This window comes from Lutjanus erythropterus, chromosome 4, assembly GCF_056507025.1.
Source record: "Lutjanus erythropterus isolate fLutEry1 chromosome 4, fLutEry1.hap2, whole genome shotgun sequence".
Lineage (NCBI taxonomy): Eukaryota > Metazoa > Chordata > Actinopteri > Lutjaniformes > Lutjanidae > Lutjanus > Lutjanus erythropterus.
In genome coordinates, this window is record NC_139320.1 from 31,651,279 (window position 1) to 31,670,608 (window position 19,330).

At 38.6% G+C, this 19,330-nt stretch overlaps 1 protein-coding gene across 1 annotated transcript; it reads right to left on the minus strand.

The window, feature by feature from the left end:
• Nucleotides 1-4,748: 4,748 nt before the first annotated feature.
• LOC146328577 (scavenger receptor cysteine-rich type 1 protein M130-like) lies at nucleotides 4,749-14,665 on the minus strand (the record flags this gene model as incomplete). Its single annotated transcript, XM_084716658.1, has 10 exons — nucleotides 4,749-5,056; nucleotides 6,208-6,290; nucleotides 7,865-8,194; nucleotides 9,037-9,336; nucleotides 9,424-9,726; nucleotides 11,683-11,991; nucleotides 12,088-12,393; nucleotides 13,313-13,615; nucleotides 13,695-14,000; nucleotides 14,359-14,665. Coding segments are annotated over 10 exons (2,655 nt in total), but the record flags the coding sequence as incomplete, so codon positions are not given.
• Nucleotides 14,666-19,330: the final 4,665 nt, after the last annotated feature.

The window sequence follows — 19,330 nt, forward strand, 5'->3', positions numbered from 1 at the left end:
ACTACAACAGATTAAGCTGAAGCAGCTACAAACACATTTTTAAAACAATGATAGCCTTATCAATGCAATAAATAAGTGAAAACACATTGGTAATACTCTGACCTCTTTTATAAAAAGGAATATTTTTAATAACTAAAGTTCCAGCTGTCAAGTTATTTCTATCTATTAATTTGTGAAAAGGAACAGATTTGAATCGTTTCAGTTTTTTTAATTAGTATTTTTGAGGTGCAGTTGCTAAGGTACGGCACAAGGGGGCGTGTCCTCACAGGTGAAGCGCGAGGTTTCCGTCCTTCACACAGAGAAGGAAGTGCTGAAGAAACGCCACGGACGTCTTTGGTCTCTGCTTCTCCTGTATAAAACAGGTAAGTATTGCGTGTTGTCTCATCACAGCGCATATCCAAGCATATTAAAAGCATTTGAATGCTGTTTTGATGAAATGTGATGTAAAAAATAGTAGGTTTGGTCGTGTGAGAAACTTTTCCCGCCCACCGCTGCGGAGTTTTGTTCCCATGTAAACGATGTAGATGGCGGCCTCACTGTCGATGTTTTCAGGCGTTTCCGTTGTAGCTCCTTCACAGTTAGCTAGATCTTACTGAGGTTATTCAGTGAATGTTATGAGTGAATTACATTGCAGTTAAATCAATTGTTCATCCAAAACACAACTGTTTTGATAGTCTTTTAATCAATTTGAGTCTTTTTTAAAAATAACAAATACTTCTCAAATGTTAATATTTGTTGGTTTCTTTCTTCCTCTCTGACGGTGAACTGATGTCTTTGAGGGGCTTTGACAAACACCGATCAACATTTTCACCATTTCTAATGTTAGTTTCAGCCCTACAACGGCTACAACGATTATTTTCTTATCCATTAATCTTATCAGTCACTTGATTAGTTGTTTGAAGAAGCTGAAATCAGAGAATTTTGACTTTTTCTTAAAAAAATGTTTCAAAAATGATTAACAAAGTAGTTGGCGATTAATTTAATAGTCAGTTAATAAATTACCTAATAATTAATGGTTGCAGCTATAATGATAATACTGTAAATGAGTGCTAATTATATAAATTAAATAGGGATTTGATCGATTAAAATACCAGTTATTGGCTCTGATTCACTATTTGGACGCTAGGGTCTTACAAATTTGTCTTTAAGGCAGTTTTCTCTTCACGTGAGTTTGTGAAAGTCAGAAATTAACAACTGGGTTTGTTGATCACAGAAATGATCATGTCGAGGTTGAGCTCTTCTTGCAGTCGTGTCTGAATACAAAGATTTTTGTCACGTATGAACCAAAACTCTTGATTGGTAGTGTTATGTCTTGTTGACATCTCATTTGCACCGGCATGTTTCAGTGAATTGACAACAGTTTCTGTGCGGTTCTTTAAGCAAACAAGTGATTGTGACTGTCAGCTTTAAATAGAGAAGCTGAATTGCTCCGTCATGGTTTAGACAGTGATAGATGTGTTCACGTTCCCTGAATTGCTGCTTCCATTACCCAGCAGAGAACTTTTAATGATGACAGGCAGCGCTGCATATCATCACCAGCCCTCACAAACATCTCCAGAATGTCAGCCTGTCAAGAACAGTAAAAGCTCATTTTCCACTTTGACACATGCATTCTTGATGTTTTACAAAGGCTTTTCCATGTTTGGCTCAGTCCCTGGGTAATATTGGACCTTTTCTGTCTGGGGAACAATATCATCCTTCAACGAGGCTTTAAATAGTTTAGGTGGCACTTTTACCTGGCATCAACCCTGACAGCACTTCTGTCAGGATCTCAATTTAGCAACCAGTGAAATGACAACAAGAATTCTGAGCTTACAAAACAGATTATGACGTGTCACTGTGTGTCTGAGTGTGTGCAAGAGGTGAGTATTGAAATAGAAGTAGACTTTGAATTGAAAAAACTTAAATCTGCACGAGGGGCTGCACAGTTAATTGTAATATTATTGAAATTGTATTGTGGCCAAAAGCAATATCCAAGTTGCAGAAGTTAACAATTTATTTAAAAGACAATAAAAAATAAAGACGTTTGTTTGGTACAGATCCCAACAAATGTCACGACACCATAATTTTAGTAGTTTTTTTTTTTTTTCAATGAAAATGAAAACTGGGATGAAAAACTGATCACTCCCATTAATTATATTGCATATGGCAGTTACATTAGTTACAGTCAAAATAACTGCAATATGACTTTTTCTTTAAACTACATTCTGCAGCCCTAATCTGCACTAACCAGTGTATATCAACAATCTGCAAAATGACCAGTATGTACTTTGAGCTTGTTTTGTTTTTGACCTGCAACTTAGTCCAGTGTTTTTGGTTCAGTCTCACAGCTCTCATCAACTTTGTTTCCAGCCACAACAGCAACATGTTCTCATTCCCAGTTCATTAAGAATGGCAGCCTGGTCAGTGGTCCAGTATTTCAAACGAGGAGCACAACTAGATTGAAAGACAAACAGAGTCTCCTTGTAGTTTGCATTTTGTCTCTCTTTGTGGTAATTCTGTGTTCCATCGTGGTAGTTTTGTGTCTCTATAGTCATTTTGTGTCCCTTAGGGATCATTTTGTGTCATTTGGTGGTACCTTTGTTTCTCTTTGTTGTAGTTTTTTGTCACTTAAGTGTCTCTTTGTGACACTTCTTTGTCTCCTTGTGACACTATTGGGTCTGTTTGTGGCACTTTTGTGTGTTTTTGACATAGTTTTGTGTTACTTGTGTCTGTGTGGTACTTTTGTGTATCTTTGAGGTATTTTATGTGTCTTTGTGATACTTTTGTGTCTGTAGTCATGTAATTGTTTCGTGTCTCTTTGTAATGGTTTTGTGTCTTTGTATTGTCTCTCATTGTGATATTCAAATATAAAAACCTCTCAGATATATGTGTATTAAATACCTGTAACGTGATGTTTGATGTTGCTGCAGGTGAAAGTAAGGAACAAGGAATCTCACTTCTGTCAAATGAGCTTTTAGTTTAATTTCTCACACGAACCGTATCAATCAATTAGGGGGGAAAAGGTGGATAAACTACAGTTTACCCTCCTCTGTATTTACCATTACTAACTACCTACCATTAAATTCCTTAAAATTCCTGCCACTTCCACTCTGCCAGATCTCCAACTCTGCTCCAGTCAGTCGAAGCTTTTTCATGCATATATCTTGTTGTTGCCTGTTTGGCCTTTTCTAACCTTCTCCTGTTCCCTGCAGTCCTGGCTGCTCTGTCCTCGCTCCCTGTCTCCTGTCCCCTCGTCTCATCGGCCCCGGGCCCCCGCTCTTACTGAATTCCAGCCCACACCTGAGCTCCAGTTTTCCAGCTACCTGCCCAAGCTTCTCAGGTTTGTTTTTCCTCTTTCCCACATCCTAATAAATTGCTTTTCTTTCCTCTATTTAATCCTTGTCTTCCCACATTCAAGCTTCTGCCCCCCATTAAGTAAAGGCTGTATTGAATATACAAGTATAAAAAGGAAACATAAATATCAAAATTAAATGGTAACATGTAAAATCAATCAAACAAAGCCATGACTTTTGTATAAGTTTTTTTTTTTGAAAAAATCAGCATCTGTAATAAAATGAGGGAAAGGGTGACAATAATTGGAGACGTGAGGACAGGCTGTGTTTAAAAAGCATCTAAAACCACTTTCTAACATGAAAAACTGTAGTTTACTCCATCTGGAACACCTCTTGGTTGCATTTACACTTTGCTTTTTTGATGTCTGACTCTTTAAACATACACTTTATTTATCGTCACGGTTCTTGTTTATCATGAATAAGGCATGTTAACACTTCACCTTATTCGTTACTCCTTTACTTAACGAGGAACACAGTTTTTCTTCGCTGTTTCATGCCAGGTTCTGCAGAATATATGAAGCTACAACTTTTCACTCAGCAGATCATGTAATACAACAAAATATCACATTTTCCTCAATGTATAATCTCTATAATCAGCTACAGTCGTGACTTTGATATATACTGTATCTGCATTGTACATGTATATTGCCGTATTGGTGTTATTGCTTTTCAGACAGGGGTAAAGGTATAACGGGGATTATGTACATATATGTATGAAAAGGGTATATTGAAAACGTCTAAGTCTAACTTTGGTGTCTCTTCCTATTGACTGACTCCATCTAAAAACCCAGGAATGGAGGAATTACATCCTAGTAGGTTTGGGTAATGTGTTTAAATTTTCCAATCAGCCATCGTCAGCCCATTCATCATCAACTGACGATATCTTTGCAACCCTCCCCACCCCCCACAAACTTCATTGAAACTTTACAGAGGAACATGTAAAACTCACCCAAACCGTCTCTGTTAGTCTGTCCACTCTTCCAACAATCACCAACTCTGGTTTGGTCGAATTAAATACTTAATTTACTGTATGAAAACCGTGTAAAGAGTCTGACTCTGCAGGCTGTTTTCCTCTCACTCCTCACCCAGCTCAGAGGGTGGGTGGGTGTGTCCTGCGCCGCTGGATGAGAACATGTTACAGAGCATCAGCTGTCACTCTACAGACCATTACATTAGCTAAATAAAATGACAAATATCCCACCCCCCAAACCCCCCCCAAAAACAACAACTGGCAGTTGATATATTAATCATCCAACATGACATCCTGCAACTCACTGGAAAACTTTTAATGTGAAAAATCTCTGCAAAAATTAAAATATAAGAATATAGTAAGAAAAGCACTAATATATAATCATTTTTCCTGAGTTACCTCTTATCTTTCCTCTTTGCAATGGTTTAAGTTTGTCATTTTTGCTTTTTTTTTTTTTTTTGAATCTCACATTTTACCTCCTCACTAATGAGTCCTCTCCAGAAAAATCTGCTGGATTCATACGGCACACCTGACAGAGAGGAGGAAGGACTCATACGGACGACCAGAACAAGATTAAACACTGCTTTGTTTTGACTGTCACATGAGAGCTGAGCTGTCCGTCCGGACGCACACCCTGAAGATGTCACTCTCTTCTCTGGCCTCCTGCTTCTTCATCCAGCCCGTCTTCATCACCACCGAGGTAACCTAGCTCAGTGTTGTCCTCTCGGTTTGGTGTCTGCCCTCTGGTGGCCTGCAGAGACACGGCAGAAGAGTTTATGTCCCTGCTCCTTTCTAAATCAACATGTACATGTATTAAGTATTTAAGTCAAGTATTAAATATTCTCTAGGAGTCCCAAAAATATTTATACAGATCATTTGGTTCAGTACAGAAAACGGATTCAGAGACTCGGAGAACAGAACAGAAATAGTTTGTCTAATTAGAGTCTGTGCCTCAGCATTAAACATGAGAGGCTGTTAGCTTCCATAAATTCTTAAATGACAGCCAGTAAAAAATATTGAAGGAGGCTGAAATAATGTTTTCTCTAATAACTCAAATTCAGTGTAACATAAATTTCCAGGGCATTAATCATATGTATAGTAACGTGATCCTCACCCCTCTGCTGCTCTCACTTTCTCTTTTTAAACAGAAATACAGTTTTCAACCATTTATTATGAAAAGAAAAAAACAGTTAATGAAAAACTTCTTTTTTTTCTGCAGATGTTTCAAATTAAAAGTCTACCAGTCCTATGAGCCACTGCAAAGCTTTTGATGTGAAACACCAGTACAGGAAGTGTTGTATTCAGCATAGAGACTGGTTTGCACCAACAAAAATTAATTAAATCTAAATTGTTTTTAGCAAGAGTTTAAAAAACAAAATATCAGTATCATCATTATATTTATCTTTATTTAATTAATATTTTTTTTAACTATCATTACATCTCTTTGAGTTCACCTATATATTTCTCTTTTTTTCCTCTAACATTTTTTCATCGTCAGTATTAAGTTTTATTACTGTTATTATAGTTATTACTGCCATTCCCAGCTAAAAAATTAATAAAAAGCTTCATTGTTTACTAGTTTGCCTCCTGAACATGACTCATCACAGAAGCTCTAATTTCTCCTTTGAGAGAAACTTGTCAGTCAAATTAAAAGAGTAATTGTGAAGGCAGCTTTTTTTAATTTAAACCTCCTCAAGTGTAAATTTAAAGTTAATGCTGGATCACATTTGAGCAGGAGTTTAAGGTTTTAAATTTAAATTAAATTTATTCTAAGTTTAAAGTAAAAACTAAACTTCACATGTTAAAAAAAAAAGATCATTCATAGTAGCTCAAAAAAGTTGCTTGTTTTGCTGCTGTACCAATCTTAAGTTAAATTTGCTGCTGCAGTTCATTGATGTGTACCTTGTAGTAGAAAAACAGGGCAGCACCGCACACCACAATCAGCAGCAGGACACCCAGTCTGAAGATCAGATCTGTTACAGAGGCTGAAACAGATTCACTCACATTACATCAGTTCATTGGGGTTTTTTTTGGACAGCGTGTTACAACTTCAGCTGGACAATATGGCTTATAAATAATATATCTGTTTTTAGGCTATGCCATTATATATAACATATATCTCGATCAACACATTTTCTCTAAAATAATATACTGTAAATTCTCACATGACAATCAGAACAAAATTGAATATCACAATGTTTTCAAACAAATACCTCTACTGATATTGTGACAGTATTGTAGGGATGACCGCTGATGCTTTGACAAAATTAACACAATGAGATTTTTGATAAATAATCATCAGTAATGTGGATACAACGACTTAAATGAGTAAAGACAAATAATAGAACCGCTAAAACAGTCTTTTTATTCGACATTTAGGCCTTATAATTAGAGATGCACCGATTGACCGACCAGAGACCAGAAACCTGAAATTGCATCCCGCGAAATCATCAGTCACGGTCAGCTGATTCATAATCTTAATGTAAAACTATATTAAGGCCTGGCTGTAACCTGGAGGACTTTGGAGAAAATTTAAATAGTATTTAATGAATATTTAATAGTCAGTGTCTTATTATGAACATCTAATTTAATTTTTACAAGAAAAGTTGCAAAAATGTTTGTGAATGCTGTCAATTACAGTTCTTAGACTGAAAATCGGAATCGGCAGGCCAGACCCTGAAATTGCTGCATCCCTACTTATAATCACATAAAGATATTCGACATCTAAGATGATATCTAGTTCAGTACTATGTCGATTTGACAGCATCAATATAATAATGATATATTGCCCAGTCCTAGTTACAAATATTGTTGTTTAAAATAAACAAAACAGGCACGTGGGAAAATATCATAAATCTATAGATCTGGAAGTTTGTGTGTGGTTTTGGTTGACAGCAGCGGGGAGGCTGGTGTCTCTCAGGAGAACCGGAGATCAAGTTAACAAACTTGTGCAGGAGCTTACAAGCACTGGACACACAATGTGTTGAGGACAGTGGTATAGTAGAGTAGAACCACAAGAACCACAGGTGAACTGACCAAAGAGATATTTGCACGTATGTTTACATACTGTTGAATGTGCTGCAGCTGACCAGCTGATAAGTCGCCTGCAAACTGACATCAGCAGTGCACTTTTTTCATGCATAAGCTTTTGGGCTGTCAATATTTGAGGGGCTGAAAAAAGCACATAAAATTATACTTTATACTTAAAATAGTTTAATAGTTTTTTCTTTTGTACCACTTGCCCAGTCGGGCAAGCTGGCAAACCTTATTGTTTAGCCTTGTCTTGTTTTGAGTAGCAGGCTGCTGTCTGGCTGTTATCCCTGTAATACAACGCTATTCTTCCTGCTTTATGCAAATAACACTTTAAAATGAAATGATTTGGGGGTATATGGATGCATGTGCCTTTTTCATTGTTTTCGATATTGTCTCATAAATGAAACTGTTGGCACCTTGTGACTTTTTTTTTTTTTTATTAGATTCAGGCAGATAATACCTGCGAGCCAGAACACATTGTCAGTGTCACATTTCTCTGTTTGACTCTGATTCTCTGTGAAGTTACCTGCGACAGTGAGATGGAGCGGCTGACTCTCAGAGGAAAAGTTGTGGGAGAAAACATAGATGTGATAAACACAGCGGTAGATCCCTTGGTGGGTGTGGTCTGCAGCCGGGAACAGGAAGTAGGCAGAATGATTGACAGCCGGCAGGGTGTAGTTCTGTGATGTAGCTGAGGTGGTGAAGATCAGCTGGAAGGAGCCTCCTGGATACTGTGGTTCAGTGGAGCACGTGATGGTGAAGTCAGAGCCCATGAGCACCTGAAACCCCTGCTGCTTGGCCTTGGAGACCCCGTCAATGTGAGTAGAGAAGGAGATGTTTGGCTGAACAAGCAAATCTGTGAACAGAGTGTGAGATGAAAAACAGTCAGAATTTATATTAAGAATATAAAATTCCTCCATCCTCCTTAATTACCTTAATTTAAATCCTTAATTAATGTAAGGTACAAAAGTTTTGTGACTTGTGTCATTTATTTGGCTTACGTTTTGTAATGATGAATGAGAATGATTCTGGTTCACTAACATATGCATGGTGGTACGAACAAACTGGGCCAGTATGCACACTTCATGAATCAGACGGTGACTTTGCGTGGGAACTTATTTTATGCACACAGTAAGAACATTTCTATGCACGTTAGTGAATGAAGCCCACTGACCCATAGACGTAAGCTATGATGCACATTTTAGTCAAATATATACTAAACTTTTTTTTTTATTTAGCCTGTAGGCTACATATTTATACAGTTTGCAAACTTAAAAATAGCTGAGATGACTAAAAATTTCAAGGCAGCATACTGCAATAGATTTTTGAGTTTTGAGCTCAACTCAAGCTCTCATATTTTAAAATAAACCTTAAAAAAGTTTTTCCAACGTATAATCTTTAGTTTTCTTCTTTAGATATACTTGATTCTTTCAGTTTTAGAAACTCAAAATTGCATTTATTTAAGTTTATCTAAAGAAAATTTTATTCTCAACAAATGATTAGTACTTGGTAAAACTTTTTCAAAACTTGCTGGGCTCAAAACTCAAAAATCTATTGCAATACGTTGCTTTGAATTTTTGAGTACTAACTCTGTAGGGCTACCTAAAGCGTCACTGATCATTTGACGAGTTCAGCATTAGAACGTGTTGTACATTCATATATGATGCAGAGGACTTGACTGTCACTATTTAAAGTTACCTGAGCAGATGACCTCCAGGCTGACCCAGGTGTTGGCACCAACTTGTGATAAACACTCCCGCAGTAAAGAACCGGACTGAACACACGAATGGCTGATCCACAGTCCGTCTTTATGTGAAGAATAGTGAATTTCTGTCACCACAGCTGAACCACAGTTCAGTCGTCCACACACAACAGGTGCTAACCTCTGGTCCCATCCAAAGTACAAGTGACCCACTGGTGTCCACTCTCCACCTTGTTTCATCTCAAATGTGCCATGACAGCGACTGGTTCCCCCAAACAACCTGACATTATCAGGCTCTGAATAGAGACATGTGGATATCAATAAAATAAATAAAGTCATTAGAACAGAGATTAAGGCAGTCAAAGCTCAAGTTCCTCTTTTACCTGAGCAGGTGAGTCCAACAGCTTTACCACATAAGCTGGTATTTGTAGCTGAGCTGGAGCTGTCACAGTCCAGGAGAGCAGACTCATTGCCTCCACACTGATACTTGCTCCACACTGGACCCTCCACTTCTCCATGGAGCCCCCCCTGGAGGACTGAAGGAGCCCCACAGCCCAGCTCCCTACAAACCACCTCTGCATCAGGTTGGCTGAAGTCATCTTCGCACACCGAGGACCACGACTGCTCATATTTCATCTCCAGTCTGCCTGAACACAGACTGTTGCCATTCACCAGCCTGACAGAGTCTGGAAAGAGAAAAGACCGTAAGAGATACCTGTAATCGGACCCTCAACAGCACAATGACACTGAAGTCAGTTATTAAATAAACTGCAGCTTCAGTATTTTTCAAGCTGAACCCTATTTTTTTATGTTTTTGTGTCTAACTGACTAATGGGGACAACATTTTTTTAAAGTGGTCCAGTATTAAGCAAGACCTCTGCAACCAGCAGGATCTCTGGGGGACATTTCACTCCGACAGTGTATGTCCTCTAGAAGTGCTTGTTTTGCCAGGCTCAGATTGTTGTACCTTCTGTTACTCACACCTGCACTCACAAAGCTGAAAACCAGAACTGTCCCATTACCCACAATTATCTCTAAGTCAAATCTGCACTGAACTGTTAAAGCCAGGGTAGGCAACATTGTTTTGGTATCATTGAGAAAGAATCTCATAAAAACCTTTCAGAATCTTGTACATAGGGTGTTCTCAGTGGGAACTAGATTTCTGCACCTCCCCCTGTCTTTGTTGTCGGTATTTAGAGAATCTGGCCCGTGACAGTAGACTTGACCAAATTGCAGGTTTTTTCAAACCAGGGGCTCCTATTGGCTGTTCTACTACTGCACCGGTGCGTGCATGTTCCTTCGATGAGACTCTGAATCAATGGCTGAAACTCCTGCAGTTTCGTTCGTATAAAACGGGATTATAATAAAGAAAAAAAGAGTCTAATGTGCAACATGTTCAGCCCAGGAGTTTGTCAGCTCACTTGGTTACATTTGACTTCACCTTCAGTTGTGTTCATTCACATGCGTCACAGAGCTTTGTCGAGGACTGAGAGGACTGGGCAAAGCCGAGACAGAAGAAGAGCTCTGCAGAAGAGGGTCGGTGGCAGACTGGAGCTTATGGAGGAAAAAACATCAGAGTTGCTCTGATGCCAGCTACTTGCCAGCTACTACTGGCAGAGGGGAGCTCAGAGTGTGTTTCAAACTTTTGGAATTCAAAAGCGGATTTATTTTTATTCCTGCGTTTCAACCTTCTGCAGCAATGATGAAGAAATCATGGAGCCACCGAACCGGTCAGACCAGAGTTCAGCATTTGCTTTTGAAACTTTTGAGGTGAAAAAGTTTATTTTTACTCCTGCCTCTTAGCCCCTCTGCAGCAGCGATTTACAAAACAATTGTGGACATCCTGACCAGCCAGATGAGAGCTCAGCATTTTGTTTGTTTGTTTTTTGTTTTGTTTGGGGGGGGGGTTAAAAATGGATTTATCTTCATGCCTGCTTGTAAACTTGTGTGCAGCAGCACTATGGAGGAGCTGACCACACCCCCTCGAACAAGCAACTGTTGTGATACTGAGCACATGTGCAGGAGAGCAGTGAGGAAGATGTTTTTAAGTCTCTTTATGTTCAGCTCTCAGTACTTCTGTATCTTCACACTGAATCTTGTTTGAGTATTTTTAAATGGTTCTCTCCCCTGTCTGTGTTTTTCACCATCAGGTGTTTTATTACACGTAAGCTGTTGCCTGTGTGCATGAAGCGCTTGCTGTTCGTCTGGTGGGAGGGGCTGAGGATGCAGAAATAAAACCTAACTCAGATGAGACTCAAAAGTCAACTCTTTTTAGGCTTTCTACTTACTGCAGCTGTGATGTCAGCCTTGTGACACAATCCATTTTGTCAGCTGTTCTTGCATCTGTCAGCTGCAGCTTTATTGCTTCTGTTGCATCAAGACATTTTTGCTGAGTTTTGTTTTGTTTTTGTCAATTTGCGTGAAGTGTTTTTTATGATCATAGGTTAGATTACTCTTTTTGTAAATGGCTTTGGTCAGACCTATATAAACAAAAGGATCTATCGCTGTAGAGATAATTTCCATAATGTCAGAAACAGAAGAATAATCTCAGCCTGTAATTGACAAAAACAAGCACTATTAGTGGCTGTACTTTGATAGTTTGAAGGATTTTCAGTAAAAGTTGTTGTCATTGATAATGTTACCTGAGCAGGTGATCTGCAGATTATTTGTGGGTTGATCAGGCCATATTAATGCACATTCCCTGATTGCAGACTCAGACTGACCACAGGATGATGTGATTATCCATGCTTCTCGGTCAAACAGATAACTTGTTCCCTCTCCTGTTGAAAGAGCAGAGCCACAGTCTAGCTGTTTACATACAACAGCAGCAGACATCAGGTCCCAGTTAGAGGAATATTTGACAGCCACTGGTTTCCAGTCTCCCTTGTGTTTCATCTCAAGTGTACCAACACAGGGGCCGGCTCCTTTAACCAACCGGACGTCATCAGGCTCTGAAAAGTTACAAGACAGTAATTAGTAAAACAAGTAAAGTAACTTGTACTACAATAGAGATTAAGCCAAAGCCAAAGGTACAGCTCCTCTTCTACCTGAGCAGGTGAGTCCAGCAGCTTTGCCAGATGAGCAGGAGGTTCTAGCTGAGCCTGAGGTTCTGCAGTCCAAGAGAGCAGATTCATTGCCTTCACACCGGAGCTCTTTGGACCACGTGGGGGATACTACTTCTCCACAGAGCGCACACTGGAGGACTGAAGGAGCCCCACAGCCCAGCTCCCTGCAGACCACCTCTGCATCCTGCTGGTCAAAGTCATCTTCACACACTGAGGACCACTGCTGGTTAGACTTCACCTCCAGTCTGCCTGAACACAGACTGGTCCCATACACCAGCCTGACAGATTCTGAAGAAAGACAGTGACAGACAGAATTGAAGTTGAACTGAGTCTTCTCAATCTTATCATTCTCTACAATCACAAAGTGAACAGCTAGTCCCACTGACACTGGAAGGCAGGAAATCTCAATCTAGTGCTAACGTGATATAAAAACTTTGTCTGATCAAGAATCTTGATGTTACTGTATAGGTCTGTGGTTTAAACACTGCAAATTAAAATATCTGTCTCAGTGACAGACAGATGGACACCTGTGTCTTCCACAAAATATTTGTGACTGCATTGCACTGTTATAATTCATGATCTGTCCAGACGCTGTCTTTCCCTCTTCATCTCCAAACTGCATGTTGATGTTAGGGCTGAGCAATTTTGAAAAAACCCTTTTGACTAATTGCAATTAAGACATGATCTGTGATATTACAGCCAATGATAATTTTGACATCATCATTATAATTATGATTGAAAAACGGTAAAATGACTATGATTTTATTTATTTTATTTTATTTTATTTTTGGAATGTGTACCAAATGAAGATTTTTTTTAAGTCTTTAGAATCTGATTTGTAGGACAGGAGATTTTTGCCTCACCACATTCGTTCATTTAAAAGTTTTTTGACACATTTTGCCAAATATTGCACCTCCGGTGATTGGAAAATTACAGGAAGCCATATTGCAATATAAATAAGATTTTGATTAATTGTGCAGCCCTCGTTGCTGTTGCTACTGTTTTTGCTGTTTGTTGTAGCCTAAAACATCATCACTGATAAAATTGTTACTAAAACGTGAATATCATCCACCATTTAGTCATTATATAGACTGACCTGAAAAAAAGTGAGGATTTCTTCCCCTCAGAAAATTCTCTTACATCTAGCAACAGTGAATGTAAAGACTCTAAAGACTTTTGTTATAGATGATGTGTTTACTTGTGTTACCTGAGCACTTCACCTCCAGGAAAAAAATGGATGACCCAGACACTGTAAGTACACACTCCCTGACTGCAGAGTTGGACTGAAGACAAGTTGATTTAATCCACCACACTGGTAGATAGAGGCCAGTTTTTTTCCTCTGTGTTGATACAGCAGAGCCACAGTCCAGTTGTCGACACACTGTCTCTGCTGCCTTTAGATTCCAATTAGACATTTGGGAATCCACTGAGTTCCACTCTCCTCTGCTTTTCACCTCCAGTTCACCGTCACACCGACCGGATCCTCGCACCAACCGGACAGTTTCAGGCTCTAAGCAGACAAGAAGTATAAAAATAGATTAAATCAAATTTATTAGAATAAAAACTCAAAGCTGCAGCTCCTCTTCTACCTGAGCAGGTGAGTCCAACAGCTTTGCCAGGTGAGCAGGTGTTTCTAGCTGAGCCTGAGGTTCTACAGTCCAGGAGAGCAGACTCATTGCCTCCACACTGGAACTCTTTGGTCCACATTGGAGCCTCCCCTTCTCCATAGAGCGCCCCCTGGAGGACTGAAGGAGCCCCACAGCCCAGCTCCCTACAGACCACCTCTGCATCCTGCTGGTCAAAGTTGTCTTCACACACTGAGGACCACTGCTGGTTAGACTTCACCTCCACTCTGCCTGAACACAGACTGGTCCCATTCACCAGCCGGACAGAGTCTGAAGAAAGACCGTGACAGATAGAATTGGGGGAAAAAGCAAACAGGAACACTTACTACAGCCTGGAATGGAAGTTTCAGATCAGCACATGCCGTCCATTGCATTGTCAGAGAAGCTGGCATTTCAACTTAGCATGTTTCCTTGATCTCAGATGACACATATGGTCATTTTATAATTTTGTACAGTAATGTATGACATTTATCATTTAAATGTCTATAGTTCTTGCTTGGATGTTGAACAAGACAAGATTACTAAAATAACATGGACTTTTGTAACAACAAATCAAATCAAGCTTTCAGTCGGTCTCTGAGCTCATTGGGGATTTGTGTTTTTGTGTTTTGGCTGCTGATGTGATTACCTGAGCAGCTGATCTCCAAGATGGACGGTATGAGAGTGGTCCTTTTTGTTAAACATTTCCTCAGTCCAGAATTAAGACAGGAAGGCGTGATGCTCCATTTGGGTAAAAATTCACGTGGTTTTGAGGACACGTGAACCACAGATCCACAGTCCAGATGTCTGCAAACCACATCTGCTAACTTCAGGTCCCATTCCTGGTCATCCACTCCTTTCCAAACTCCCTGGTGCTTCACCTGGAGCTCACCAGAACAGTTGCTGGAGCCTCCCACCAACTGGATATCATCAATCTCTGAACACAGGTAGGAGTGTAATTAGTAAAATAATCTCTCATGTAATTCTTCATTTATGTTCATTTTCTCTGTTTACCTTTTAAAGTCTCGCTTTCATCTGCCCGGAGACCTGAGGAGAAAAAACATTAAAAGGTACAACAAGCAGAGATGGGACCAGATTATTGACAAGTGGGGATGTTTTCACACCCATCTCATTTGGTATGGACTTTCAAACTTTTCAGTTTGATCCAGACCAAAATTACAGATGTGAAGCCAGACTTTGGTCTGGTGAAAACAGCCGGTCTCGGTCCAGATCCAATAGAGGGACATGCAGCCCCACATAGGTTTGACATGTCTGCTTGGATAACTGCAATGTGAAACCAAATCTAACCAAATTAATCGATTATAAAAAATAGGGGCAGATTAATTTAATGATTGATTAATAATAGATTAATCATGGCAGTTCTGTTTTATGTTGGTTGCTTGGTTTATTAGCTTGTCCAGCTGTTCCTTCCTTTGTTGGGCTCAATTGATGTATTGATTCATTTAAAGACAAAAAAATGTGAAATTTCCAGGCCATGATAATGAAGTGGCACCACTGTACATGGTCGTATATGGTTCTTTATTTTAAAACAGTAGTCCTGCTAATAATCCACATTTTTACTAAATGTATCTGTAATCTCATTATGTCTTGTTTCTCTAACTGTAATGGAATACAGTTGTCTTTTTTCTAGATAATGTCATCCTGTTACATGTAATCCATTACTCCGCCAACTTGTTAATATTCAAGGTATCAAGGTATTTTATCCTCAAAGATGTCATTAACTCTGCAATTCTATAATGAACCATTAGGAATAATAATACAGTGGTTGATAACAAGAAAATCCTACAATTATTCTCCTAAACAAGTATTTTTAAAGTTATTATTATATCATTGTAATCAAATATATTTTTGTATAGTGGTAAAAATTATATAGAAACAGTAAAATATTTTTTTACATTTAATAAGGAAGAAAATAGGTTGTTTTTTTATATGCAATTATGTAAAAGTTACACATTTATCTTCACACAGATGATGGACAGATTAAATGAAAATAATTCGGCAGAACAGAACAACATACATCAGTTTGCATAAACAACATTAATTCAATCAAGGGGTAATTGGTTTTGGGTTACGAGTCTTTAACAGCAAGCAAGGAGACATTTTGGCCACCTTGTGCTTCCTGCAGTAGCCACCAGGGGGCAACACCAAACCATTATTTGTGTTTGTGCTTATACCCTGGCTCTGGGACTAAAACTGTGTTCACACAGTGAGACTGATAAACCTGTCCTCCACGGTGTCGAGGAGCTCACAGAAAGTCTCACTGAGAAATTTAGGGGGACCAAAAAATATCTACAATCTAAAATATTAGTTTTTGTGTCACTATTTTTAATTTAATGTATTTTTTGTATAAATATATATTTTCTTGGATATTTCAAGACAGTCTAATGGCAGTTTGTAAAATAGTCATGAAATTTAATTTATAGATTTGTGGACATAGATATGATTTTTTTTTCATTTTGTCTGTGACACTCTCAAACTAATATCAAGTTTTTGTCTTAATGCTGTATGTTCCTGTTTTGGCCATGCTTGTGTCGGGGGCAAAATCAACACACATCAGTTAATGTCTTCTGACCAACAGAACAGAACAATCTATCATTTTCCCCCAGTAAAAGAAAAAAATATTCCCACAGTAAGTCAGAATTAAAGTCCAAATTATAAGATAAAAAGTAAGTTATGAGGGGGGAAAAGTCATAACAAATAATGACATAAAAGTCATTTTTTTATCTCATAATTATGATTTACCATCTTTTATTGACAGAATTGGGCTCTCATACGACTCCACTGTGCACATTTTTATTGTCACTCAGCAGAGAGCACAGAAGAAAACAATGCATTTTCACGTTTTCCCAGTTTAAATAATCTGTGTATGAATTGAAATACATTGGTAGTATATTTTTTTTAGAGCTGCAACTAACAGTCATTTTCATCATAAATTAATCTTTTGATTATTTTCTAGATAAATCAATAAGTTGTTGTCTCTGCAATGTCAGAAAAAATTCATAAAATGGTGAAAAATCATAATCAGTGTTTCTCAAACCCAAAGATGATGTTTTCAAATGTCTTGTTTTATCCACAACCCAAAGACATTCATCTTACTGTCAGAGAGGAGGAAAGAAAACAATTAGATTAATTTAATAGGTGATTAATAATCCATTAGATTATTTGTTGCAGCTCTATATTTTTGCCACATTAATGTACACGTGTGTGTAGAGTAGCCTCCCACCCCCACCTCCAGAAAAAGAATAGGGCTCCCTGGAAGCCATGATGGTCATATCAAATCATATTATCTAGTTCCTTATTTGCATAAATCTTAATGTCCAGGGGGCTCATTTATAAAACTGTACGTAGGATTCACCTTAAAAGATGGCGTCGGAGTGGCAACGTGGGGCGGACGCTAAGAATACTGCTGCCTCACACATACAACACTTGCAGAGACCAATTAAAAATAAGTAAAAGTACAAACCAGACAGCGCAGGGGCCGTGTCAGTGTTCGTATTTGTACCACAGATAGCGGAAAGATACCTCGTTCTTTTGATGAGAGACTTGGGAATCCTACCAGAGCGGAGGAGTGTTGAAGACGGAGAGGGGGGGACACAGAGTGAGCCAGACGCACGGGATGAGTCGGTAGCTTGCGTAACGGATAATGTGTATTCTCTTTTTTGAGTTGAGAGTAAACCGAATGCACCAACACGTTTATGTACAAAAATAATCAGGGCTTTTTTTTCCACATAAACAGTGTGTTTCTTTTATTCGCTGTGTTGCAGCAGGTCAAAGATGCTGCAGCTGTGCACCCTGCACCGCCACTGCACCTCGACCGTGCGTCTTTACCCTCCAGCAGCAGCCGCATCCTTATAGAAAGAATTGACTCCACACATTTAAACACAGAGATACAGCAAACTGAAAACCATTAAAAACACTATATATCTGCTCAACTGGATCACTGAAAACGACATCGGTACAAAATAAAAACTGGTTTCCCGTGCCTGAAAAACTTTGCAGGTCTACGGATGGTCCAAAGTATGCATAGGAATGCGCACCCTTTTCCGCATAGTATTTTTCTATAAATCCCAACGTTGGCAGTGAAGAATGTGTTCATTTCAGCCCCATTTTCGCAATCTTTTTGTGCGCAGCAACCTTTAAAAATGAGCCCCCAGATCGTTTTTTTTTTATTATTATTATTCTGTAAGGACCTTTAGATATTTTTCTCACAAAAGACATTTGACTCAGATACAGCTGAAACTGAAAATATAAAAGTCCCTTAGTCAGTCGATGGTGATAACTCGTCCAGATTTCTTACTACCAACTTAAATTAAGTTTCCTTCTGTGTCATTGGTCAGTCAGTTCAAACTCCAGTCCTACCTGAACTCCAGACCAACACCAACACCACAAGTACATGATCCATGTCCCGTCACCACACCTGTCTGTCACCGTCTCTTCCTCACTGCATGTCTCTTCATATAACACATATATATCTTTATCAGATCTTCACGTGTGCAGCTTCCTCTCTGTCTCTTAATCTTGGCTGATTTGCTAACAGGAAGCTGCCACTGATAATCATAAAGACATTCTGCACCCTCAAGTTTTTAACATCAGAAACTGTTTTCATCACAGGTACTGCACCGAAGTAGACTTTTCAGGCTTCTGTACTTTACTCGAGTATTTATTTTACTGACAAGTTTTTTACTTTTGCATTTACCCCCCTGCATTTTAAACCAAATATCTGTACTTTATACTTCTGACACCTTCAAAGCAGGATCTTTACTTCATTTTTATCGTGTTTGAAGGGAATTATTGATTATTTGGGAGGATTTTGAAACCAAAGCGCTGAGTTTCACACTTTGTTTACTTTACGCTGGTGACTTGCAAACAGCAGATGGTGCTGTTTTAAAAAGTTTCCCAGCAGCTCAGATCATTATCATCGAGCAGCATTCAGCAGGTTAATGACTTTTTCTGCTCTTTATGCACACTTTCCATTAGTTCACATTTCTGTAGACTTGGCCTTAAATTAATTAACTTAATTATTCTGTTCTGTGCAGTTTAGTCAGACAAAAATGTTCTTAATCACAACCCCAGATGTCACATTTTCTTCTCTTTTTTTAAAAAATGATACTATCACAACCCAGTTCACAACAGGCCTTATCAATAAATCTTGGGCGTTTTCTTACATAAATGTACATAAATGAACAGCTCTGACCTTTTTTACTGCCATTTCCACATCACCTTACATCATATCGAGGCATTTTATTAAAGTGCATTTTATACACTTTAAATATTTTATGAATTTATCCTGTGGTTTGAATTTTCACTGTGCTGACCAATTGAGCCCTCAATTTTATTTATTTATAAAGCTCTTTTGGTCTTTTATCTCAAACTCAAACTGTACTGATTGGATTTTGCTGCAGGTTCTGGCCGTTTTTGCTGAATTTGGAAAATCCAGTTTTTCATGCAGAACTATTTAAAGCTTTCCTCATTTTTATTCAATTAACCATATCACGTTTTACTTCCAGTTGTTCTTGTTTAAGCTGATCAGTGCACCCTAAATTTTAACTGTTTTTATTTATTACTTATTTTAAAATTTAACTGTGACTTTTGTTGGGGGT